Genomic DNA, 26023 nt, shown 5'->3' on the forward strand with positions numbered 1-26023 from the left:
CCAAAGAAGTGCTGCAAGTATGATAGGTTTTAAAATAAATCTCAACAAATTTCAAAAAGCTTGAAATCTTACAGATTATGTCCTTTGACATTCAGAATGTCAAAGAAACAATAACAGTAAGATATTTAGAAATGTCCCAATGTTGGATATTAAACACACTTCTAAACAATTGACATGTCAAGGAAGAAATCACAAGGGAAGGACTTCCCTGGTGGCTCAGTGGTTAAGAATCCACCTGCCAATGCAGGGGACACAGGTTCAAGCCCTGGCCTGGGAAGATCCCACATGCCGTGGAGCAACTAAGCCCATGCGCCACAACTGCTGAGCCCATGTGCCTGGACCCCATGCCCTGCAACAAGAGAAGCCACCGCAATGAGAAGCAGGTGCACTGCAACGAAGAGTAGCTCCCACTCAACACAACTCAAGAAAGCCCACACGCAGCAACGAAGACCCAATGCAGCCAAAAATAAAATAGTTAATTAATTAAAATTTTTAAAAAAAGAAATCATAAGGGCAACTAGAAAATATTTTTAACAGAATGATAATGAAAACAGTGTATCAATATTATGGGATACATTTACAGCTTAGATGAAAATGTATAGCTTTAAATGTCTACATTAAAAAAGAAGGGTTTAAAATCTATGTTCTAAGTTTTCATCTAAGGAAGCTAGAAAAAACCAGAGAAAATTAAACCCAAAGTAAATACAGGCATACCTTGAGGATATTGCAGGTTCAGTTCCAGACCACTGCAATAAAGTGAATATCGCAATAAAGTAAGTCACACAGGTTTTTTTTTTCTTTTTTTTTGGCTTCCCAGTGCACACAAGAGTTACATTTACATTACAGTGAAGTAGTCTATTAAGTGTACAATAGCATTATGTCTAAAAAAAGCAATGTACATACTTAATTAAAAAATATTTTATTGTTAAAAAATGCTAACCATCATCTGACAATGCAGATGGTTTGCCACAAACCTTCAATTTGTAAAAAAAAACGCAGTATCTGTGACGTGCAATAAAACGAGGTATGCCTGAAGAAGGAAAGAAATGCTAAAGAGTTTTTTAAAAACCAATGAAAACACACAAACAATTGAAAACTTAACATAGCTAAATGCTGGCTCATTAAAAGACTTTTGGAAGTCAAAAACCTTTAGCAAGACAAGAAAAAAGAAAAGAGAAAGAAAAATCATTAATCAATGAGATATATCACTATAAATCCTACAAACATTAAAATAGTAAGTGAATAGTATGAAATTTTTATGCCTATAAATTCAACAACTTAGCATCTAAACTGACACAAGAAGAAACTGAAACTATAAATACCCCTGTATGTATTAAAGAAATTGCATTTATAATCAAAACCCTTCCTCCAAAGGAAACCATAGGCCCAGTTGGTTTCACTGGTAAATTCTATCAAACATTAAAAGCAGGAATAATACTAATCTTAAACAAATTTTCTCAGATAACAAGAGGGAACACTTTCTAACTCATTTTCTATGACCACCATAACCTTGGTACCAAAAACACAAAGACACTAAAAGAAAATTATGAACCAATACTCTCATGAACAAAGATGCAAAAAATCCTCAAGAAAATATAACAAAAATCAGCAACATATAAAAAGAAGAATACAGTATGACTAATTGGGATTTATCACAAGAATACAAGGTTGGTTCAAAATTTGAAAATCAAGGACTTCCCTGGTGGCGCAGTGGTTAAGGATCCGCCTGCCAATGCAGGGGGACATGGGTTCGAGCCCTGGTCCGGGAAGATCCCACATGCCACGGAGCAACTAAGCCCGTGAGCCACAACTACTGAGCCCATGTGCCACAACTACTGAAGCCCGCGCGCCTAGAGCCCGTGCTCCGCAACAAAAGAAGCCACCACAATGAGAAGCCTGTGCACCGCAACGAAGAGTAGCCCCCACTCACCGTAACTAGAGAAAGCCCATGCATAGCAACGAAGACCCAACACAGCCAAAAATAAAATGAATAAATAAATTTTTTTTAAAAAATTGAAAGTCGATGTAATTCACTAGTCCATTTTTACTTTTCTATACTTTGCCCAAAGACCTGCTGGGACTACACTAAACTTTTAATGGAAGAGTCTAAACTGCTTCTAAAAGAAATAGTCTACTGACAAACTTATCATTAGTCACATATGAGGGCTCCCCTATACGATCAACTTCTAGCCTTCACAGAACTTTAACATTCTGTTCTCCTTATATCAGAGATCAACATTTGAAAAGGAACATAAAGAATATAAAAAATCCCTCATCTTTTGCAGAAATAGAATGACTATTACACTGTACACTGGTTCCCAGTAAATCAGTCCATGCCTAGTCTAGTTCAAGAAAAAAAAAATCTTTCTTAATGGTCCCTTTAATTAATGAAAGAAAAAGCCCATGGTTAGATAAAAATCTCACTATGAATTAGAAATGCACTAGAGCAACATGGTGTGCACTCAAATGCACTCCAACCCAGGAAACTTGTAATGAAGTTTCTCAACAAAAGGAACTATAAGATAGAGAAAGATCATTCTTTTAGGCATATTAAAGCACTAATCGATTAACATCATTGCTGTTGTTAATAGTATCACTGGAAAAAAGAAAAATAGTATCACTGGTTGCCCCCAAAGTTAAGGTGGCCTAGGAAAGCAACGGTTAGACCAGATATTGAGAACTATATAACTCAGCATGTTCTCTTCCTAGGAAATTCAGAGATATATTTTGTGTTCAAAATATACCCTTAACCCAAAAGTTCTGGTACATTTATCTACCTTTTTCATTACCTAACTCTTCTTTTATCTTAGTTTCACTGGCTTTATTGGTACTCCCTTAAATCCATTTTAGAAATAGGAAAATATAAATAAGAAAATATAATACTGAGGTTAAAGAGATTGTACTCATTTTATTTTATTATTTTTTAAAATTTATCTATTTGTTTCTTTTATTTTTGGTTGTGTTGGTGCGCGCCGGCTTTCTCTAGTTGTGGTGAGCAGGGGCTACTCTTTGTTGCGGTGCACGGGCTTCTCATTGCAGTGGCTTCTCTTGTTGCGGAGCACAGGCTCTAGGCATGCAGGATTCAGTAGTTGTGGCACGTAGGCTCAGTAGTTGTGGCTTGCGGGCTCTAGAGCGCAGGCTCAATAGTTGTGGCACACGGGCTTACTTGCTCCGCGGCATGTGGGATCTTCCCAGGCCAGGGCTCGAACCTGTGTCCCTTGCATTGGCAGGCGGATTCTTAACCACTGCGCCACCGGGGAAGCCCTGTACTCATTTTAGAATTGAGAAATACTACATTACTTTTTGAGCTATAAAGAAAGACAGATGTACCAAAAACACAGTAGTGAAAAAGGATGGACTGACATTTCAACCAAAGGTTAAAAAAATAGTAATTTTTAGTCTCTTTTCGATCAACAAACATAATGGGTTTACTTTACCTTAATTTCTATCCTTGCTCTGTGAGGAAAAAGCTGTCCAATCATAGAAAAGTCAGTTCCTACCATGCTGATGGCTAAGAAAAACATATCTGTTTCTGTAAAAGTAAAAGATTTAGAAAGACTGAGAATAATCTTCTAAATATTTCAGAGGAAAAAAATCTTACCGAAGTATATATTTTGAGTTAAAAATAAATTTGACAGTACTTAAGTTTTTTATTAAAGTCCAGTAAATCTTTTATCATAGAAATATATATCTACATACACGTACATAGACATATCTCAATTTTACTGCAAGGAACCTCATGGATCTATAAACACCTTCTTTAAACTTTTATATAGAAACATGGTTTAAGAAATTTGCATGTTCAAACCAAAGCAGCTGGAATTTTTAGAAAGACATTCTGCCTATCTGGTCTCAAGTGCCTTGAAGAAAACTGTCAGTCATAACCAGTATAATACTGCTGTTATGTAGGCAACTAAGACGTTCTAAGTAGTATGTGAAAGAAAGTAGCTAGAAAAATACACAAGAAACTGCTAATAGAAGTAACCTCAAGAGAACAGGATTGGGGAAGTCAAAGAAGTGAATCTTTCTTTTCATTCTGTATTATTCTGTTGTGTCTGAATTTTTTCCCAAAATAAACTGTATTATTTTTATAATAAAAGTAAGTACTAAGCAACAGCTTGCAATAGGTAATATATACTTTTCTAACTGTGTACTTTTTATCATTAAGACTGTGTTACACAATACTGAGGTAGAACATTATTAGGAGCATTAAAAATATTGTTCATTTTTCATTAAAATGGTATTTGTTGTACAGGGATTTGACAAAGAATATTCCAGCCAAAATGACCATAATGCTAACTCCTCAAAAGATTTCTAAGATAAAGTCAGAGGTATAGTCCCATCGTGGGGGGCAGGGGAAAGGTGCCAATAAAACTAGCTAGAGAAAAAAATTTGCTAGTTTGTTTTTTTTTTGTTTTTTTTTTTACTTAGGGGAGACCTGGTTTAATTCAGAAACCGAGAAAATAATTCACCTTGTTTCCAATAAATAATCTACACAATTTAAAATGAAAATCAGTTACCTTTATTTGACCATGGTTTAGAGTAATAGTTTTTCCTAAAGCTGGAGTATGTAGTTGTAGAACCACGCTCAAATATGGGGTCATTTTCCTCAACAACACAGGGGCCTTTGGTCCTTAAAACTTCTACAGTTAAACTGAAAAACAAGTAAGGAAACAAACAGTGAGATTTCAATAGCTATATTTTGAAATTTACCATGGTAAAATCATATCAAAAGTATAATATACATTTGAAGTACGTATATTTTCCAAGACTCTGCAGATTTTCACTCTAGGAAGCAAAAAGAAATGTCAACTTTTTTTCAAAATCCTTAACAGCAATACAAAATTTACAAAATATCTTTAGGCCACCTAAATAATTGTTTTTTACTGACTTCTGCGTGCCCCCTATATTTAATATATATTATCTTATCATGCAATACCCAACAGGGGATACTGCGAAATATAAGCATTTTATATTTACATTTTATATTCCTGCACACAAAGCAGTTAAATATGCTTTTAAGAATTTAATTACCAATAAAATCATCATCACCAAATAGTGGAAACAATATGCAAAAACAATTATCATTAATAGCATTACATTTATGTTTATCATAGAATTTACATAGTATAAAACAATTTATTACTAATAAAACTGTCAGAAGACTTTCCATCCCTCTTTTTTATTTCCTTACTAATTTAACTTTTTTTATTTTTAAAAATATTTATTTGGGGCTTCCCTTGTGGCGCAGTGGTTGAGAGTCCTCCTGCCAATGCAGGGGACACGGGTTCGATCCCTGGTCCGGGAGGATCCTGCATGCTGCGGAACAACTAGGCCCGTGCACCACAACTACTGAGCCTGTGCGCTAGAACCCATAAGCCACAACTACTAAGCCCACGGGCCGCGACCACTGAAGCCCGCACGCCTAGAGCCCACACACCTAGAGCCCGTGCTCTGCAACGAGAGAAGCCACCATGGTGAGAGGCCCACGCACCGCAGCAGGGAGCGGCCCCCGCTCGCCACAACTAGAGAAAGCCTGTGTGCAGCAACAAAGGCCCAATACAGCCAAAAACAAATAAATAAATTTATAAATTAAAATATTTATTTGGCTGCACCAGGTCTTAGTTGCAGCACACAGATCTTCATACCCTCGAACGGGATCTTTAGTTGTGGCACGCAAGAATCTTTTAGTTGCGGCACGCAGGATCTAGTTCCCTGACCAGGGATCGAACCTCGGCCCCCTGCATTGGGAGCACGGAGTCTTAACTGCTGGTCCACTAGGGAAGTCCCTTATCTTCTTTTTTTAAAAACACACATAAGAAAAAAAGAAAAAAAAACCACATTGGAAAGACAACTAAATTCCACAATGCCAAATTTGAGAAATTTAATGTTATAACTAAGAAATTAAGCCAGAAAGTCAATTAAAAATCATAAAATATGTGAAACCTATGTTTCATTGTATTTTCAATAGTTAACACCACACACCAGAATATGGTATTAGTTAATAATACATAGCTTGAATATTGACATCAAGGCTGAGTCAATCTTCGAAATATATTCTCAGTGGAGGACATCATGTGATTAGTTCAATAGCTCATCTCAATTACCAGTAAAATTAGTAAAACAATGGTAGTAGGTTAGTGGGTGGCAGGTCAGTAGTACCATCTTCTCATATAAAGGACAGCATTATAAAAATTTCTGAAAATTATAAATGAATGTAACCCATCTTTCTATTTATAACATCCATTATGCAAATATAAACATTAGAGTCTAAGTGACAGTGACAAATACAGAAACTCAATGTCTCATTAGACAAAGCTCATTTGTTCTCATAAAACCACGATCTCTCTCTCTTTTTTAACTTACCTTTCTTCATCCAAAATAATAGAACCATCTTCTGCCACTTTTACTCGAGGAACCAGCAATGGCCCATCATCCATCTCCTCTTCTATTTCTTCATTATCTTCACCATCAGGAGTACTCTTACCTTCTTGCCTACCAAATGTAAAGGTAGGTTAATTCATACAGCTATGAGAAATATTCCCTGAACATTATGAACTTCTAAAACAAATTACTGCACTTTCAACCTTCTAGCTATTTCCCACTTTCCCTATAACCTAATTGAAAATACTATGTGTTGTTAAGGCCATGGTTATAAGATTTTCTCAAATTTTATCTAGTAGCATTTAATAGGAGTCTTTACTCTATTGAAGAGAAATAAATGCTCATCTTTTCTATCTCAACAGAGTATAAGAGTAAACCGTCCAATAGTATGGAATTAACAAAAATAACCCTTACAGCATTAGTTTCCAGATCATGTTATTACCTCTTCAGAACAACCCTTGGGGGTTAGTTTTTCATGCCCATTTGAAACTTGGAGAAGATAAATTACTTTTGCTCTAGATTACACAACAGTAAGAACAGACCAAGAAGCCAAACAGTTTTCCAAATAATGACTCCAAATTCCATATACTTTCCATTCAATTACATTATCTCCTTAAGGTCTTATTGAAAGAAACATAACCTATAAATCTGTAAAAACATAACCTATTTCTGAAGCTTGTGAGTTCTGCTTTAAAACAATGTGGATTCTAAGAAAGGGTAATCATTACGGGGTATTTCCTGGCAGTCCAGTGGTTAGGACTTGGCGCTTTCACTGTCGTGGCCCAGGTTCAATCCCTGATTGGGGAACTAAGATCCGGCAAGCCACACGGTGTGGAAAAAAGAAAAAAAGAGTAATCATTACTTAATGATTGTTACTTGAAGCAACAACCAGAAAGTCCCAATGTTTCTGCTAATTTTCCACAATTCCCTACCTTGAATTACAAGTCTACAATAACTTCCTAGGAGGTCTCTTGGAGGGATTTCTTAGGAATAAACTAATACATGACAGTGAAGGCTTGAACACAAAAAGAGACTCTCTAACTGGCATCAAAACTATACCTACTGAAAAAACAAAAAACAAAAAACAAAACTATACCTACTGAAGGAAAGTGTATACAAAATGCTTAAAAAAAAAGAAAAGGAAGGGGAAAGGAGAAAGGAAAGAAAAAGGAGGAAATAGAAAAAAACTATATGTTTGCTTGGATAGACATAGACTAGAATTAGAAAGATAAGTTAAAAATGTGGTAACATTTGTGGCCTCCAGGAAGACGGACTAGACGGCAGAAAAACAAAGTTGGAAAACTTTTCTCAGTACACTTTTGTTCCTTTTGAATTTTGTACCATGTGAATATTATTATTCTGAAACAAAACCCTTTTTAATTCTAAACGCTGTAATTTAAAATCATAACTCTATTTATACATGTAATATACAAGGAGTGTGAGGCTTTTATGTTGACTTAACTCAAGCAGTAACTTTTATTCTTGTGATTCCATTTAAAAATTCCTATCACATGTAATTTAACTAAAACAGGAAGCATCATTTGTTTTTTGGGGGTTTTTTTTTGTGGTACGCGAGCCCCTCACTGCTGTGGCCTCTCCCGTTGCAGAGCACAGGCTCCGGACGCGCAGGCTCAGCGGCCATGGCTCACGGGCCCAGCCGCTCCGCGGCATGTGGGATCCTCCCGGACCGGGGCACGAACCCGCGTCCCCTTCATCGGCAGGCAGACCCTCAACCACTGCGCCACCAGGGAAGCCCTGATTTCATTTTTTTTTTTAATTTACCCATAACAGAATATATTCAAAACAGATGAGATGCTTACTCTCTTGTCTGGACTGGTGTCAATGATTTTTCAGTTTTCTTTTCTTGCTCCAGTGAAGAACTATTAAACACAAGTCAAAACATACCTTTTAATAAATAAGTAATTCACATTTTGTCAATTCTGAGGAAGAAGCAAATAATTTTAACTTGCAATTTTTTTATGATATACCATAACACTACCATTAATGATGGTGTGGTCCAACACTCCATTTTTCAGTCAAAAACTTTTGTCATCAATATAAATAATTTGTTAGGCCCTAAGTAGGGAATACTTTTCCCTCTAATTCCTCAGTGAAGGCATGAAACAACCTAAGTGGCTTGTTTCCAACTCCTAGATGTCAAACAACTCAAAACCTAGGTTTCTGGCTCTTCTCTTAACTAAGCCAAAGATGTACTGAGCCTGAAAAAGACTACACTGAAAATATGCCATTACTCCACCTGCTACACCATCAACAACACAGTGAGGAGATTTATTATAAACTCTCTGCCTCCCCAGGCTAACTTTGACTAAAGAAGCTTTGTTCTTGGAGGATTTGTTAATCAAATGTCACTGTACTTAACGAGGAGGTAGGATATAAAAATAAGATCACCCCTTTAGATCACCTTATAGTATGTAAGAAATGTAAATGGCAAACTTGATTAGAGAAAAGTTGTTTAGTTGGTTTTACTGCATCTCGGTAATAAAACAAAAGAAATTTTTTTTTAATCTCAGAGGTAAAGGGCATCTTTACCATCCCAAGAAAACAGTTACTTGAAATAGCACTAATTTTTTTTGTTGTTTTTTTGGTTTTTTTGCCTGTATTGGGTCTTCATTGCTGCGTGCGGGCTTTTTCTAGTTGCGGCGAGTGGGGGCTACTCTTCATTGTGGTGCGCGGGCTTCTCACTGCAGTGGCTTCTCTTGTTGCGGAGCACGGGCTCTAGGCACATGGGCTTCTCTTGTTGTGGCTCATGGGCTCTGAGGCGCAGGCTCACGGGCTCTGGGGTGCAGGCTCATTTGTGGCACACGGGCTTAGCTGCTCCGCGGCATGTGGGATCTTCCTGGACCAGGGATCGAACCTGTGTCCCCTGCATTGGCAGGCGGATTCTTAACCACTGAGCCGCAGGGAAGTCCGAAATAGCACTAATTTTTGTTATAAAATTCTTATCCAAAGGACATCATATGTGCTATAAATTTTGTCAACATGTTGGAAAACATGAAACCATACTTTAAAAGTGATACTTACTTAAATCACTATATACTCAAAGAAAGTAAAATAGAAATAAAGTTTACTTACGTCATTGGATTGTTATTTGGCAGGTAATATATGAAGTCTCTCATAGTCATTTTGGACCGATCTGGTGGCCTCTGACTTTCATTTACAGCATATTTGTTTTTCCATTGCTTCTAGATACACAAACACACAGAGATACGCTTCTATAAATATAGAAGAATTTTGGGGGAATTCCCTGGCAGTCCAAAATAATAAAAATATTATTTTAAAAAATAAAAATATTTTTAAAAATATTTTATTTTAAAAAATAAAAAAAATAAAAATAATAAAAATAAATTTTAAAAAATTTTAAAAAAGAAGAATTTTACATGTATATATTTAAGTATACAGCCTACTGCTGTATTCATTGCAAATGCTTGAAGATTATTCCTATCACAATTATGCCTAATTTGAGGAAAAAATTTATAAACTTATATTAAAAAGTTGTAGCACATAAAGGAGTTTTAAAACACTAAAGTGACTGGGACTTGGGACTTCCCTGGTGGTCCAGTCGTTAGGACTCCAGGCTTCCACTGCAGGGGGCCGGGGTTCGATCCCTGGTCAGGTAACTAAGATGCCGTGTGCCACGTGGCACAGCTAAAAAAATAATAAATAAATAAATAAAGTGACTGGGACTGCGTAAAAGCTCAATGTATAAAATCATGCTTACTGATGCTGACTAACTACAATAGTGTACTGAAAATTTATATATAGCTTTTATTTGCCCTGTAGTGAGTTGGAATTCTGTATATTTTATAAAAATCTTGAAGCAAATGTTTAATTTTTAATTCCCCCAAATAAATCTAACTAAGCAGATTCTAAAAAACAGAGAACATTTTTAGAGGCTTAGATTTTAGAAGATATGAATTCAAATCCCATATCCTCCACTGATGTTTGACACAAAGCAAACAACCTCTCTGAGCTTATTTCCTCCTCCTCCTGTGTAAATAGTGATAGCCACTTCGCACAGCTGAGATATTTAAACGAGATAACGAATATAAAGCACCAAGGGGGAATTCCCTGGCAGTCCAGTGCTTAGGACTCCATGCTTTACTGCCAAGAAACTAAGATCCTGCAAGCTGTGCGGCACGGCCAAAAAAAAAAGCACCAAGATAAGTGCCTTCCTCTTAGTTAAAAAAAGGAGGGCATTCTATAAATTAATAATAAGAGCTGACATTTGTCGGGCTCTTACTATTTGCTAGACACTAGTCTAAATTTGTCAATTTAGAAAACATCACCAATTCATTTTGCTCAACTACACTTGTCTTAATTCAAATGAATATAACTTGCGTCAATTGGACATCTTCAGGAAAAATCTCACTGAAGGTTTAGTTTATAAATACATCTGTAGGCGTATCTGTATATGTGTGTGCACACATGTAAAACTTCTATTTGTGGCCTCCGCCAAAAACAATGAAAGATATAGATGAAAAAAATACACAAAAATTAATATCGTGGAAAAAATAGCTTATTAACTCTATAGTGCTTCTCAATCGTTCTGTTAACAAAAGGGGATATTCTGGGACTTCCCTGGCAGTCCAGTGGTTAAGACTCTGCGCTTCCATTGCAGGGGGCACGGGTCCAATCCCTGGCTGGGAAAGATCCAGCAGCCAAAAAACAAACAAACAAACAAACAAAAGGGGATATTCTATTACCATGAGGGATGTTACTTGGTTTTGTTTCCCTCATCAAAATGCTACAGATGCTTGTTCTTCCTCCAAATGATGCCTAACATAAAAACAGAAATCTAGCAGGCAACAGTCAAAATTCTGATTTTTCTACCATACCTTCTCTTTCCTCAATTCTTCTTTTAACATTTCTCTCAGTTTCTGGGCTTTATATATTCGGTATCTGTCTGAGCATGGCTGTTTCTCTTTTGTTGGAACAGGGTTTGGCTGTGGAGCTTCTTGATTAACTGTAGATAAAGGATGAGGTTCTGAAGGAACACTGACACTAGGTTTAACCAGACTAAAAGTACTTGATACTCGCTTTCTTCTCTGTGAAACAGTAGAGGAAGATTTACTGGATTCTTCAACATCCTTCCCACCATCAGTCTTTTCATCACTGTTGAAATTTTAAAAGAAAAAAATAAGGGCACCATGGATCTTCTTTTAAATATTTGAGCCTTAACAACTAGTCTGACAAAAACCCAAAAGAGCAAAATCTCATTATTAATAATCAATGACTTCAACAGAGGTTGCAATAAAATTTTTGTTCAGTACATCTTTTTAACAGATATGGAATTCTAATGAAGACTGATGATCCTTTTCAAACTTCAAATCCCTAAGAACATTATAGCACATAATTTTATGCTCATGCTAGGTACCTCAAAAAACAAACAAAAAAAACCTAAGTTACAAAACAAAGCTTAATTTGCCTAATTTGAATTATTCGATAACTGAGAGGTTTTTTTCTTTTGATAGTTCTAAAAAAAATTTTTTTAATTGAAGTATATAGTTGATTTACAATATTATATTAGTTTCTGGTGCACAGCATAGTGATTCAGTATTTTTACAGACTGTACACCATTAAATGAGAGTTGTTTTTTAAAATTAAGTTTATAATCCACATTGACACTTTCTAAAGTGATCTAAATTTTTGGCATTTTACTTTAATTATCAACTTGAGATCAGTTAAACCAAACAAAATATCAAACCTCTGAAATATTTGTATTGCAGTATTTGAAGACATTCATTTAGCTACATTAATCAAACCAAATTCTGTTTGAGGCAAAAATCATTTATCTTTTGTCAGGTATAACTCTACTTATTCAGCTATCAAAATAAACTCTTCACTCAAAAAAAGTACTCAGTAGGGACTTCCCTGGTGGCGCAGTGGTTGGGAGTCCGCCTGCCGATGCAGGGGACACGGGTTCGTGCCCCGGTCCGGGAGGATCCCACGTGCCGCGGAGCGGCTGGGCCTGTGGGCCGTGGCTGCTGAGCCTGCGCGTCCGGAGCCTGTGCTCCGCGGCGGGAGAGGCCACAGCAGTGAGAGGCCCGCGTACCGCAAAAAAAAAAAAAAGTACTCAGTCACTTCAAATTACATATCCAAATTCAGATTGGATATAAATATTTCAGGAATGGCCTGAAAGCAAATTAAGAGGGTGTAAGTCAAGAATTAAAAGCAGTCTACTTTTTTCATATGTTATGATTAGTTCTTTATAAAAGTGAAAAAATGCCTAAACTATAGAATAACTTTTCCAAAAAGTATCCAATTTAAATTCTTATCTCAGCCCTTATAATGTGATACATGTGCCATTTGCATTTCACCCAATCAACATGAATGCATAAGGACAGAACATATACCCTATGGATTTTTACAATTAGCAAAGACCCACCAAAAAAAAAGGAAACACATGATAAAAAACCAAGTATAGTCCCTAAATGTCAAGTCTAAGAAAGCAATATCCTTGAGCTTAAATGTCTCAAGACTACAGAATAAGTAATTTACTAAATTATCAATAATCATACATTCACATGAAGTTAACAGGATCTCTGTGAACTTTATTAATTTAACAGTAACTGGTATTTCTATTCCACTGTTGGGAGAAATTCTGAAACAAATTCATGTAAGAAACTTGGAAATTACTAAGCATAATTAAGCTATCAAAATAATACTCTATACTAAGCACCAGCTGAGGTCAACAGAAGCCAAGCCAAAAGAGAAAAGAATAAAATTGTCACCTTCCTGTCACAGTATAAATTTATACCATCTCACTGTTATTTAATAGGGTTGATTTTCATTGGTTTCCTCACATTTATAGTATAAAAACAGAGGTCATTATTAGCTCAACATGTCTTAACTTTAACTACTTTGCTCCATCACCTTTAAACACCTAAAGGTAGGCAACTATTCTGTCATGTCCCGTGCAAGACAGTTTATATCAGTTATTTCTAATCTCCACAATAAAGAGTTACATTATCCCCATTTTGCAGATGAGTACATTCTGCCTGGGCAAAGTCCATAAACTGTTAACTTAAGTAGAAGAATCCTGAATCTAAATGTGGCACATGACACATGCTTTTCTGTTCAGAAAACATGGTCACCATAGTTAAAGGGGCACACCCTCAAATCAAAACAAGTAACCAGTTCCTTTCCATTGACATAAATCAGCAGAATCAAAGTAACACTGCTCTTCTTTTAAAAAAAAAATGTTTTCAAGATTTAAAAAAAACAACTTACTCCCGTAAAGTACTCCAAAAGAATGAAAACTGCGGTAATCTAAATGCTCTAATGAATAGTACCACGTGTGGATTTTCTTGAAGATTGCTAGACCTGGATTCCTCCCACCACCACTTGAAGACATGGTCGCCTCCCCGAGAAGCTACACGCTGTAACAAAATCCACACTTGCCTCACCGTGGTTAGAGGGACCAACTACAGTTGGCAGTGTGTTCCTCGGCCTCAACTGTCAGGCTTAGTACAAGCGAGGGGGTACTTCTACGGTAAAGTTTCTTTGCTCAGCTTCCAGGTGACACGCCCGGAGAGGCGGGGCAGATGAAAATGCTCCCCTCTGCAAGTACTTACCTGCTCTTGGGAGTCTTTTCTCGGAGCTCCTTTTCCCCACAATCCACCGGGGGCACATCTGTGGATTCCGCTGGCTTTGGGACAGAGGCCGCTGCAGGCTCCGGCGGCCTGGGAGCCTCTCGTTCACGCTGTGGATTGGGGGCGGTGGAGCCCCTGGCGCCTGCTCCAGGCCTGACATTGGGCTTCACGCTAAGGCGTGCCCTGCGGAACATGGCGGAGCCAGGGGGCCCGGGGAGGCGACCCCACGGCCGCTCTCAACCCCGAGCCCCGACCGCTGCCTGGAGAGGGCTTTAGGAACTACGCCCTTCCCACAAAGCCACACCAACAGCCCAGCGGGCAGCTACCGCAGTTTTACTCCCCCGCCGCCGCCTCCGATCTCCCGCCGCCGCCTCTTCTTCATGACCCTGCTACACTAATAGCTAAGTTTCCCCCGGTATCTCGTTCCCCCGCCCTCAGAGGGCGCCGGAACTGATTACGTCATCATCCAGCGCCGCGGAATGACGCACAGCACCGGAGCCATGGTAACCGTCAAGTTATGGAGCCTGGGTTACCGGTGAACCGGAAATTGAGACGCCAGACGGTGTACTCTTCCTTCTCCAGGGCTCCTTAGGATTTGTTCAAAAGAGCAGAAGGAGGTAGGCAGTCCTTCAGTCCAAACTTTTACAGGAACTATTAAAATCCCTGGCCGTAGGACTTCCCTGGCTGTCCAGTGGTTAAGACTCCGCGCGTCCACTGGGAGTGGTGCGAATTCCATCCCCGGTTGGGAACTAAGATCCCTCAAGCTGCGCGGCGAGGGGGGGCTGAGGGTGGGGGGGATGAGAATGCAGGCAAAAACAAAAACAAATTGCTGGCTTTTTTTTTTTTTTAAGAGGGTCCGGTAGAACGCTGCCTGTTCATCAGCGCATCCCTAAGGCTTAAAAATTCTAAAACGAGGGGCTTCCCTGGTGGCGCAGTGGTTAAGAATCTGCCTTCCAATGCAAGGGACACGGGTTCGAGCCCTGAGCCCTGGCGGGGGAAGATCCCTGTGCGCCACAACTACTGAGCCTGAGCTCTAGAGCTCGCGAGCCACAACTACTGAGCCCCTGTGCCACAACTACTGAAGCCCGCGCACCTAGAGCCCGTGCTCCGCAACAAGAGAAGCCCTCACACCACAACGAAGAGTAGACCCCGCTCACCGCCAACTAGAGAAAGCCCAAGCACAGCAACGAAGACCCAACACAGCCATGAATAAATAAATATATATTTTTAAAAATTCTAAAATGAGTAGAACATAGATTAGAAATTAAAGTGTGAAGAAAGTGATAATAGATAACTCCTAGGAAGGGAACTGAGTTCCTGGGAAACACATCGTGGGAAAAAAGAACATTCACTGTATATCCTTGTTTACTTTTTAATGTGAATGTAATACCTGTTCAAAAATTATTATAGTTAATGGGAATTCCCTGGCGGTCCAGTGGCTAGGACTCTGCGCTTTCAGTGCTGAGGGTATGGGTTCCATCCCTGATCAGGAAACAGGTCCCGCAAGCCCTGTGGCACAGCCAAAAGTTTAAAATGAAGAAAAAAAGGAAAAAAATATGGCTAAAACTTTGTAAATTTTTTAAAAAATATGTTATTAGGCTCATTTTGGGAGAAACATGGAACTTTTTAAATATATATATATTTCTAATTTATTTTGCTGCACTGGGTCTTAGTTGCTGCACTCGGGATCGTCATTGTGGTATGCGGGATCTTAACTGGTGGCATGCATGCAGCATCTAGTTCCCTGACCAGGGATCGAACCCCGGGCCCCCTGCAGTGGGAGCTCAGAGTCTTACCCACTGGACCACCAGGCTAGTCCCAAAACTTTGTAAATTAACGTAAGCATTCTTAATCTGCTTCAGGAGAGAGCAACTGAGCAATAAGCAAGACATTCTGTGTGGGAAAGGAAAATTCAACAAATGAACAAGATAATTTAAGAATTATTAAATGCCATGAAAGAAATTTATAGGGTGATATGACAGAGGTTAATGGGAGGCTGGTTTACTTTATGTAGGGTGGTTAGGGAAGTCCTCTATGATGAGAGGAAAAATGTCCAGAGATGAGACTGACTCTAGAGATTATGGGTCAGTGTTTGAACCAGTAGTACAATTCCCCTGATGCATAGAAAACAAAGGCCTGACTTCCTTCTTGGAAGGAGAAGAAAATTCTACAAGAACATCCTGCTACATTAATGACAAAATGTCAAAGGAATAAAATCCCGAACTGATTGAAGAGATTGCTAGGTCCAGAAGGAGAAAGAAGAGAGACAAGTGTTTTTAAGAGTAGGAAAGCAAGGCTGAAAGTACAGAGAGAAAAGATTCTTTCAAGACTGGGAAGGAAATGGAGGTCTGTGGGCTCCCTCCAGTACTCTGGAGAGAGAATAGGACCTCAAACACACCTAAGGAAGCTCAAGGACCTGAGAAAAATAACCCCTGCTGCAGATATCTCAGGAATCTTGGCGCTACTGCCAGAACCGTACAGCTTTGAACAACATATTCCAGTATAGACTGAAGACATAAGGCCTTTCCCCAAACGCTCTGTTTCACCTAAGAGTCTATGGTATTCCCACATTTCTGCAGGTAAAGAAGTAAATAATGACTAGGATTTAATTTCCTATTTGTAAAGGGATGGGAACAGAGTCAGATTCAATTTTACTATTTAACATAAAATCATAAGCTATTTGTTACACATCCCAAGTTTGTACAGTGTTTTTTTTCGAATTTTTGAATTTTATTTTATTTACTTTTTTATAGCAGGTTCTTATTAGTCATCAATTTTATACACATCAGTGTATACATGTCAATCCCAATCGCCCAATTCATCATTTTAAAGTAATTCTGAGACTCGCGTTTTGATCGTGGCTCAGCTCACGGCTAGCTGTGTGACCTTGGGCGGTCACATAATTCCTCCTAGTTTGTACAGTCTTAACGGCATCATAGTAATTTTAAAAGTCTCTAGTTTTCTCTGGCAGACACACCCAACATTTCTTGTATACATGGGATACATCATGTGTATCCCTACAACTCAAAAACTGTATTTTCGGTTGCAAAGAAAAAGCTCAGTTAGACTCTTAAGACCACATACAGAAACAACTCTACTTAAGTTCAATCCCAAACTCCTTCCCTCCCTTCCTCTTTAGATGGTCTCTTTATCTCTATAAAGAGCCTGGCCAGAAAGTCAATCTTTCCCCTGCTCAAGTTACTGCAGAAGAGGTCCCTAAGTGGAGACACCTGGCCTGTAAGCAGTATTGAGGAGGAGGGGTGGGACATAGGGAGAGTGATAAGCATGAAAGGCTCTCTGAGGTTGAAAGAATGATGACAAGTATAGCTAGTATGTTGAGTGCTATCCTGTGCTGGGCACTTACTACTTCACATATATTAATTTGATTAATGAAGGAGGTACAGTTACCTCCCCATTTTACTAGTAAGGAAACTTTAATGCAATGAAATGACATTCCCAAGTTCACACAACTACTCATTGGGAGAGCTGGGCTTTCAACCCAGACATTCCATCTCCAACACCCTCAGGTAATTTTTATGAGATGAAATAAAAATTGTTGAAGCTTGGTCTTATATACTTGGAGGTCCATTATAGTATTTTCTATACTTTTGTATATGTTTGAAATCTTCCAAGTTAAAAACTTAAAAAAAAAAAAAAGGGTGATTTCAGGGTGTCCAGACTAACTCTACACATTTCTCAGTTTGTAATAATTAACGGAATAGATGAAGAAAATAAGTATCAAGCATCTTTACACGTCTGTTTCTAGCAATGGCAGATGCTCCATAGCTTTTACATAGGTTTAAGGTTATTCTGGGCTATTCTGAATTCGTGGTAAGACTGCATTCCCTAGCATTCTCTCCCCATCACACAACCCAGGCACAGAGCCACAGAACTCCTAAAGTACTGTCGACCGTGACAAGCGCACTGGGATCAAACGGGAAATGAACAGACTTTAGAGTCCGTTTTAAATTTGAATCTTATTTCTACCCGTCCCTACCTATTAGGTCAGCGCTTCTGGTCTCAGAGTCTCAGTCGCCTATTTCGTAAAATGAGAACAATGAAGTCTACCTTGCAGGCTTGGTGCGTGAATAAAGAAGGAAAATATGGGGCTCCCCTGGTGGCGCAGTGGTTGAGAGTCCGCCTGCCGATGCAGGGGACACGGGTTCGTGCCCCGGTCGGGGAAGATCCCACATGCCGCGGAGCGGCTGGGCCCGTGAGCCATGGCCAATGAGCCTGCGCGTCCGGAGCCTGTGCTCCGCAACGGGAGAGGCCACAACAGTGAAAGGCCCACGTATCGCAAAAAAAAAAAAAAAAAAAAAAAAGGAAACTATGAAGGGCCAACACTGGCTTTCAAAGAGTTAACCCTCAATCTGTTCTGTCCCCGCCTCTGCAACGGGATGTAAAAAAGCTAACTTTCCTTTTCGAAAAGTTAGATATTGTAGCGTTTAACATCGTTATCAAAAAAATAGGGGCTGGCTAAGTCCCAGTGACCGGTATACACAGGGAAAATCCACACACGTCCATGCCTCGCTCAGACACAGGGCTCGCTTTCTCGACTCTAGCAAACTTAAACGGCCGAAACGCCCCGGGGACGGATGACTAACCCCGGAGCTGCGGCTCCTGGGCCCTAGTCGGGCACCGCCCCGCCCCCGCCCCCCACCGGCCACGCACGCGCAGTCACTCGCCGGCTACGGCGACTGCTGTTGTCTGGCTTCGTTGGGCTGGGCCGTCCACCGAGCACAGGCGTGTCCCTGCTGAGGGCCCGCGCGGGCTTAGGCTTCCAGATCGACGGGTGGGGACGGCTGCTGAGCGTGCGAACAAGTCTTTGCTTTTCCGAGTCGCTCTTTTCCAGGCTCGGTCCGGTGGTCAACATGGCCCGTGAGTATGCGGACGGGTAGGGGAAGCGGCGGGGAGCGTCCGGCGAGGAAGTCGAGCTCCAAGGCGCGGCGGGCGGGCAGACTGGGGCCAGCTGGTGAAACCCCTTCCGTCCGGCGCGGTGGTGACCTGGTTTTTAGTCAGCGGAGGGAGAGGGACGGTTGGCTCCGGTCCGGCCTGAAAGGTCGGGCAGGTGCCTGCCCCTCGGGTGCGAGTTTACACGGTAAGGAACACCTCCCCGGTGGTGAGGTGTGTGAAGCCCCGGGAGGGATCCTGGTCTGGAGGTGGTTTATAGCTGGTACTTAATACTTAATTAAGGTCATGAGGCCTAACGAGGACAGGGAACTCTAAGTCTCCTCTCTAGTTCTTTTGTTTGGCCCTCGAAGGTAATGTTTTACAAGCATCTGTAATGCTCGCTTAACAGTTGAATTATGATGGGCCAACGTGTGTGTGCGAGGTGTAATCTGTGGTGTATCTTTCTCTCTTCACCCACACCTCTCAAAAGCCAGAACTTATTTTGGAATACTGGCCCATAGAGACAGACGATTGGAACGCCTCCTTTAAGAGATCTGGTGTTTATAGCCAGTGAACACCTTAACTGGTATCATAATACTGTTAGGAACTTTAGTGTTTACGTTTAAGCTTCCTCCTTGTCGTCAGATCCCTGGAACACCATTCAGTGCAGTACTCTGCTGGCTTATCTCTTAAAAAGCAAACTTCAGATGCATTTAAATAAGACCCTTAGAATGGAATTATTAATTTTGGAGATGGAAAAATAACATCACTATTTCTCTTTGTAGGTGGAAATCAACGAGAACTTGCCCGCCAGAAAAACATGAAGAAATCCCAGGAAATTAGTAAGGGAAAAAGAAAAGAGGATAGCTTGACTGCCTCTCAGAGGAAACAGAGGTGAGTTATGCTAAAGGAATTCTCAAGTCACAGAAGTTTTCATTTTAGAGAATGGAAAGCAGTTTTAAAATCCTTAGTAGAGCTAGGCCTGCAAGGAAGGGGTAACAGCTGCATATCTGTTGTGTGCCAGGCATACTAAAATTATAAGCGATAGTCATTATCCCAACCCATGGATGAAGAATTTAAAGCTCTCAAGCTATAATTTGTCTTGCAGAGAATCTCATGCAACTCCACCACAATCATAGAATTTCATTTAGCTTCCATGTGCAAGGCATTGTTAGGTGCTGAGGGTAAACATTTTGCAAGCAGACATCCTACTCATACTACTCTGGGTGACAGGTCACCAATGATATTGATAACTTCTGAAAGAGACACAAAGTATATGTAGTTATACTGACTTCTGAAGATCCATTGGATTGGAGAGAATGCAGGTGCACTGCCTTGACATACAAATGACAATACAAAACTGCTACAGAAATATCAATACTTTGAGACTACAGCTTAAGTTTTTTTAAAAAAAGCATTCATGTTTCTAAAAAAAGTTAGCCAAATTTCATTTTATTCTAAAATCAAATTTTGTTGTTCATGTGAAACTCGGAGGCCAGGTGAAGAATTGACTACACAGGCTCCATCGTGGCTTCTCTGTGGTCCTCAAGGCTGGCTGCACATTAGAACCACCTGGGAAAACTTGATGTCTGCTCAAGCCTGTGCCTTACACCCAGCCCTGAATTAATTGGTGTGGGGCTGGACATTAAAAGGTGCTCTAGGTAAATTTTATTATACTTAAGTTAAACCTGACTTTAAAAGCTCCCCAGGTGATTCTGATATGCAGTCAGAATTTAATGAAGTTGAAGCCCTTAATTACCACTTCACACTGTCTTTCTATTGACATTTATTGTTAAAGTGATAAGCTTTGCTTTAAATTTGTTTACTTACATTGGAGTAGAAGTGAACCAATCAGTGGAATGGTACAGATCAGTAACCCTGAAATAATATTTTTATTGAGAAACTTAGTGTAGTTTGGCTCAGTGATAGTCACTGCTTAATGACTACCCACTGCTTACAAAGCTCTGTGCTAGATGCTCTATATTTATTACCTCTATTCATCATAATTGTGAAAAGTGCTATTAGCCCCAATACATGCAATGAGAGACTGGGGCTCTGAACTTCAGTAACATTAATAAGATCACACAGCAAGCACAGCAGAGTTTGGTTACAAACAGAAAAATAACTATTACTGTTTTTATTCAGGACACCTCATTTTTTTTGTAGCTGTCTTGTTTTTCCTTCCTTCTCATTCCTTGTTTTTGCTATTGGCCTCTCAGAAATGTCTTACTAACATGGACAGAGCTACTCATCCTGAATTAAAATCTAACACTAAATATATGCAATAATAACATAGGAAAGAGCCTGGTCTTTGAAATTGGACAGACCTTAGTTTTTTGTGTGATTTGGGGCACATTATTTAGCTCTAAGCCTTTAACTTTTTTTTTAAATCTGAAACATAGGGACAATAACTCAAAGTTGTCGTGGGACTTAATCCAGAGCCGGCAAAGTGCCTGGCACATAGTAGGTGTTGAATACATAGCCATTTAATATATTTTTTAATATGGGCTCATGGATCATCCAGCCCAGGTAATCTGGTTTTAGTTCACAGTATGTGAAGGTTCAGCCAGAGACACAAAGGGTTAAGAAAATGCCCTGAATATCCTGCTTTTTGGCTTGTAAGAAACTGAATAGATTCATAACATCTATGTTCTAACCCTAGGTACCACTTAGGATATCTAGAAGATTTCTGAAATGCCCCTTCATTCACGAAAAAATTTATAGTGAATTAACTTTGTTGACAACCAAGATTAATTGCCATTATTTCTACATATAGCTGCCTCATGTCAGATGGTGTGCTTGTGTGTGTGTGTGTGTGTGTGTGTGTGTGTGTGTGTGTGTGTTCCTCAGAACAACCTGATAAGTATTACTCTAATTTTGAAAAGACTTGGGGTCATTTATCCAAGGTCATGACAACAGTACAGATTGTATTCAAAATAAGATCTGACTTCAAAGCCTTTCCATTCTTCACCTTCTATCTTCACCATTCTATCTCCATCCATGAAAATGGAAAGACATGAAAGTTTATATCTTCTTTTAAATTGTTTTCTAATATACTGAATGGATTATTGTAGAAAACAAATGAGAACATAAAATCAGTTTTCCTGTAACAACTTACAGCCTTTTCCCCCCATATAGGGACTCTGAGATCATGCAACAAAAGCAGAAGGCAGCCAATGAGAAGAAGTCTATGCAGACAAGAGAAAAATGATGACTATTTGGAAAACCTGGGTGCTGCTGCTAACTAAGTGTATCATAAGCTCTATGATCAAGATTTTGTAGAGTGAACAGCCAGTACATATGTTATATCCTTGTAAAACTATTTTAAACTTTACCTTTCAGCCTGACTTATTGTGATGTTTCAGAACCATTCTTCAAAGAATAAAACACTAACCGTGCATGTGACATATTGGTGAACATTGTTTTTTATCACCAGTGAGCATTTATACAATTTATTAGAGAGGTAATATCAGGTAACAGGATATTGTATATAAATCTAGAATCTTTGTCATAAACTTTGTTAAAGTATATCTTTAAAGTCAACTTTATTGTATAATAGAATTTAAGATACATTTATCTAATTTTGCTTTGTAATCAACTAGTTTGCTTGAAAAATTTACAAAAAATAGTAAAACCCACCTGGAATAGCAACTAAATGAACATAAACTAAATGAGGTCTCAGTAAGAGTTCTACTTACAGCTTTAAAATTTTCTGGAATAAGTGCCTTTTTTTTAAAAAGAATTTCTTTTTTATTTTTAAAGAAATTTATTTTATTTTTGGCTGTGTTGGTTCTTCATTGCTGCATGTGGGCTTTCTCTAGTTGCGGCGAATGGGGGCTCCTCTTCGTTGTGGTGCGCCGGCTTTTCATTGCAGTGGCTTCTCTTGTTGCAGAGCATGGGCTCTATGCATGCGGGTTCAGTAGTTGTGGCATGTGGGCTCAGTAGTTATGGCTCGCGGGCCCTAGAGCACAGGCTCAGTAGTTGTGGCACATGGGCTTAGTTGCTCCGCAGCATGTGGGATCTTCCCAGAACAGGGCTCGAATCCATGTCCCCTGAGTTGGCAGGTGGATTCTTAACCACTGCACCACTAGGGGAGCCCCTGCCTTTTTTTTTCTTAATAGAGTTTATTTTATAGAGCAAAATTAGGGTCACAAAAAAATTTAGATTTCTCATCTACCCCCTGGCCCTACTCATACATAGCCTCCCCATTATGAACATCCCCTACCAGAGTAGTACCCTTGCTGTAACTGATGAACCTACATTGACACATCATTATCACCCAAAGTACATAGTTTACATTAGGATTCACTCTTTGCCTTCTAAGAGTGCCTTTTTTGTGTGTGTGTGGATATGTTAATGTTTTTTGTTTTTAGTTGAAGTATAATTGACTTAGAATATTAGTTTCGGGCTTCCCTGGTGGCGCAGTGGTTGAGAGTCCCCCTGCTGGTGCGGGGGACACGGGTTCATGCCCTGGTCCGGGAGGATCCCACATGCCGCGGAGCGGCTAGGCCCGTGGGCCATGGCCGCTGAGCCTGCGCGTCCGGAGCCTGTGCTCAGCGACGGGAGAGGCCATGGCAGTGAGAGGCCCGTGTACCACAAAAAAAAAAAAAAAAAAGAATATTAGTTTCAGGTGTGCAACATAGTGATTCAATGTTTTTATACATTACAAAGTGATCACCACAATGTCTAGTCACCATCACCACAAAAAGTTACTATAGTATTATTGACTATATTCCCTATGCTGTACATTATATCCCCGTGACTTTTTTATTTTATAGCTAAGTTTGTATCTCTTAATCTTTTTCCCTTATTTTGTCCATTTTCCCACCTTCCTCCACTCTGGTGACACCAGTTTGTTCTCTGTACCTGTGAGTGAATTTCTGTTTGTTCATTTGTTTTGTTTTTTAGATTCCACATGTAAGTGAAACCATATGGTATTTGTCTTTCTCCGTCTGGCTTATTTCACTTAGCATAATACTCTCTGTGTCCATTCATGTTGTCACAAATGGTAAGATTTCATTCTTTTTTATTGCTGAGTAATATTCCATTGTATATGTGTACATATACACCACAGCTCCTTTATCCATTCATCTCTCAAGGGACAGTTAGGTTGCTTCCATATCTTGGTCGTTGTAAGTGCTGCAATGAACATAGGGATAGATAAATCTTTTCAAATTAGTGTGTTTGTTTTCTTCAGATATGTTTAATTTTTTGAGGAACCTCCATACTGTTTTGCATTGTGACTATACCAATTTACATTCCCACCAACAGTACACAAGAGTTCCCTTTTCTCCACATCCTCACCAACGCTCATTATTTCTTTTTGATAAAAGTCATTCTGACAAGTGTGAGATGATATCTCATTGTGGTTTTGATTTTCATTTTCCTGATGATTAGTGGTGGTAGGCTTCTTTTCATGGACTGGTTGGCCATCTGTATGTCTTTGGAAAAATATCTATTCAGATCCTCTGACCATTTTTTAATCAGATTGTTTCTTTTTTTTTATATTGAGTTGTGTAAGTTCTCTCTGTATTTTTTATATTAACCCCTTATTGGACATATCATTTGCAAATATCTTCTCCCATTCAGCCTTTCAGGATGTTGCCTTTTGATTTTGTTGATGGTTTCCTTTGCCATGCAAAAGCTTTTTAGTTTGGTGTAGTCCCATTTGTTTATTTTTGTTTTTTGGGGTTTTTTTTGGCTGTGCTATGTGGCTTGTGGGATCTTAGTTCCCCAACCAGGGATTGAACCTACACAGAAAGCACAGAGTCCTAATCACTGGACCGCCAGGGAATTCCCTGTTTATTTTTGCTTTTGTTGCCCTTGTCTGAGGAGACGGATCCAAAAAAGTACTGCTAATTCTGATGTGAAATATCATACATAGTGCCTATATTTTCTTCTAAGAGATTTGTGGTTTCATGTCTTACATTTAAGTCTTTAATCTGTTTTGAGTTTATTTTCATACATGGTGTAAAAAAGTTGTCTAGTTTCATTCTTTTACATATAACTCTACAGTTTTGCCACCACGACTTATTGAAGAATCTGTCTTTCCCCTATTTTGTATTCTTGCCACCTTTGTTGTACATTAATTGTGCATTTAAGTGTGGGTTCATTTCTGGGCTGTGTATTCTGTTCAGTTGATCTATATGTCTGTTTTTGTGCCAGTACCATACTGTTTTGATGACTGGAACTTAGTAGTATAGTTTGAAATCAGGGACCATGATACCTTCAACCTTTCTTTCTCAAGATTGCTTTGGCTATTTGAGGTTAAGATTTGTTCTTTTTCTGTGAAAAATGCAATGGGTGTTTTGATAAGGATTGCACTGAATCTGTAGATTGCTTTCGGTGTTATGGACATTTTGACAATAATAATTCTTCCAATCCATGAACACAGAATAGCTTTCTATTTATTTGAGTTGCCTGCAATTTTATTCATCAGTGTTTTACAGTTTTCAGAGCACAGGTCTTTCACCTCCTTGAGCAAATTAATTCCTAGGTATTTTATTCTTTGTGATGCAATTCCAAATGAATTATTTTCTTAATTTCTCTGTCTGCTAATTCATTATTAAGGTATAAAAATGCAACAGGTTTCTGTATATTCATTCTGTATCCTGAAACTATACTAAATTTTTTTTAGTTCTAATAGTCTTTTTGCTGGTATCTTTAAGGTTTTCTATATATAGTATAATGCCGTCTGCAAATAGCGACAGTTTTATTTCTTCCTGTCCAGTTTGGTTGACTTTTTGTTTGTTTTTTGTCTGTGCTGCACAGCATGTGGGATCCTAGTTCCCCAACCAGGGATCAAACCCACACCCCCTGCAGTGGAAGCACAGAGTGTTAACCACTGGACCACCAGGGAGGTCCTTGGATGACTTTTATTTATTTTCTTGTCTGATTGCTCTGACTGGGATGTCTAACTATGTTGAATAACAGTGGCAAGAGTGTCCTTGTCTTGTTCTCAATTTTAGAGGAAAAGCTTTCAGCTTTCCAGTATTGTGTATGAAGTTAGCTATGAGTTTGTCATATATGGCCTTAATTACGTTGAGGTATGTTCCCTCTGTAACCACTTTGTTGCGAGCTTTTATCATAAATGGATGTTGAATTTTTCTTAACAGCTTTTTCTGCAGCTACTTATA

The 26023-nt window shown here is 39.1% G+C and overlaps 1 protein-coding gene across 7 annotated transcripts in view; it reads right to left on the minus strand.

Annotated features, from left to right (window-relative positions):
* Window positions 1-14378, minus strand: part of BDP1 (BDP1 general transcription factor IIIB subunit) — an 88511-nt gene extending 74133 nt beyond the window's left edge. For all 7 annotated transcript variants that reach the window (XR_009519000.1, XM_060009343.1, XM_060009342.1 and 4 more), the window contains exons 1-7: window positions 13980-14378; window positions 11241-11517; window positions 9478-9587; window positions 8205-8264; window positions 6367-6495; window positions 4521-4654; window positions 3438-3532 (exon numbers count right to left, since the gene is read on the minus strand). Coding sequence is in view for 6 of the 7 variants with exons in the window: in XM_060009343.1 (XP_059865326.1) it covers window positions 3438-3532; window positions 4521-4654; window positions 6367-6495; window positions 8205-8264; window positions 9478-9587; window positions 11241-11517; window positions 13980-14191 (1017 nt within the window). In the remaining variant the exon portion in view is untranslated. The remainder of the gene's footprint in view (window positions 1-3437; window positions 3533-4520; window positions 4655-6366; window positions 6496-8204; window positions 8265-9477; window positions 9588-11240; window positions 11518-13979) is intronic.
* Window positions 14379-26023: the final 11645 nt, after the last annotated feature.

This window comes from Delphinus delphis, chromosome 3 (assembly GCF_949987515.2).
Source record: "Delphinus delphis chromosome 3, mDelDel1.2, whole genome shotgun sequence".
In the NCBI taxonomy this organism is placed as follows: domain Eukaryota; kingdom Metazoa; phylum Chordata; class Mammalia; order Artiodactyla; family Delphinidae; genus Delphinus; species Delphinus delphis.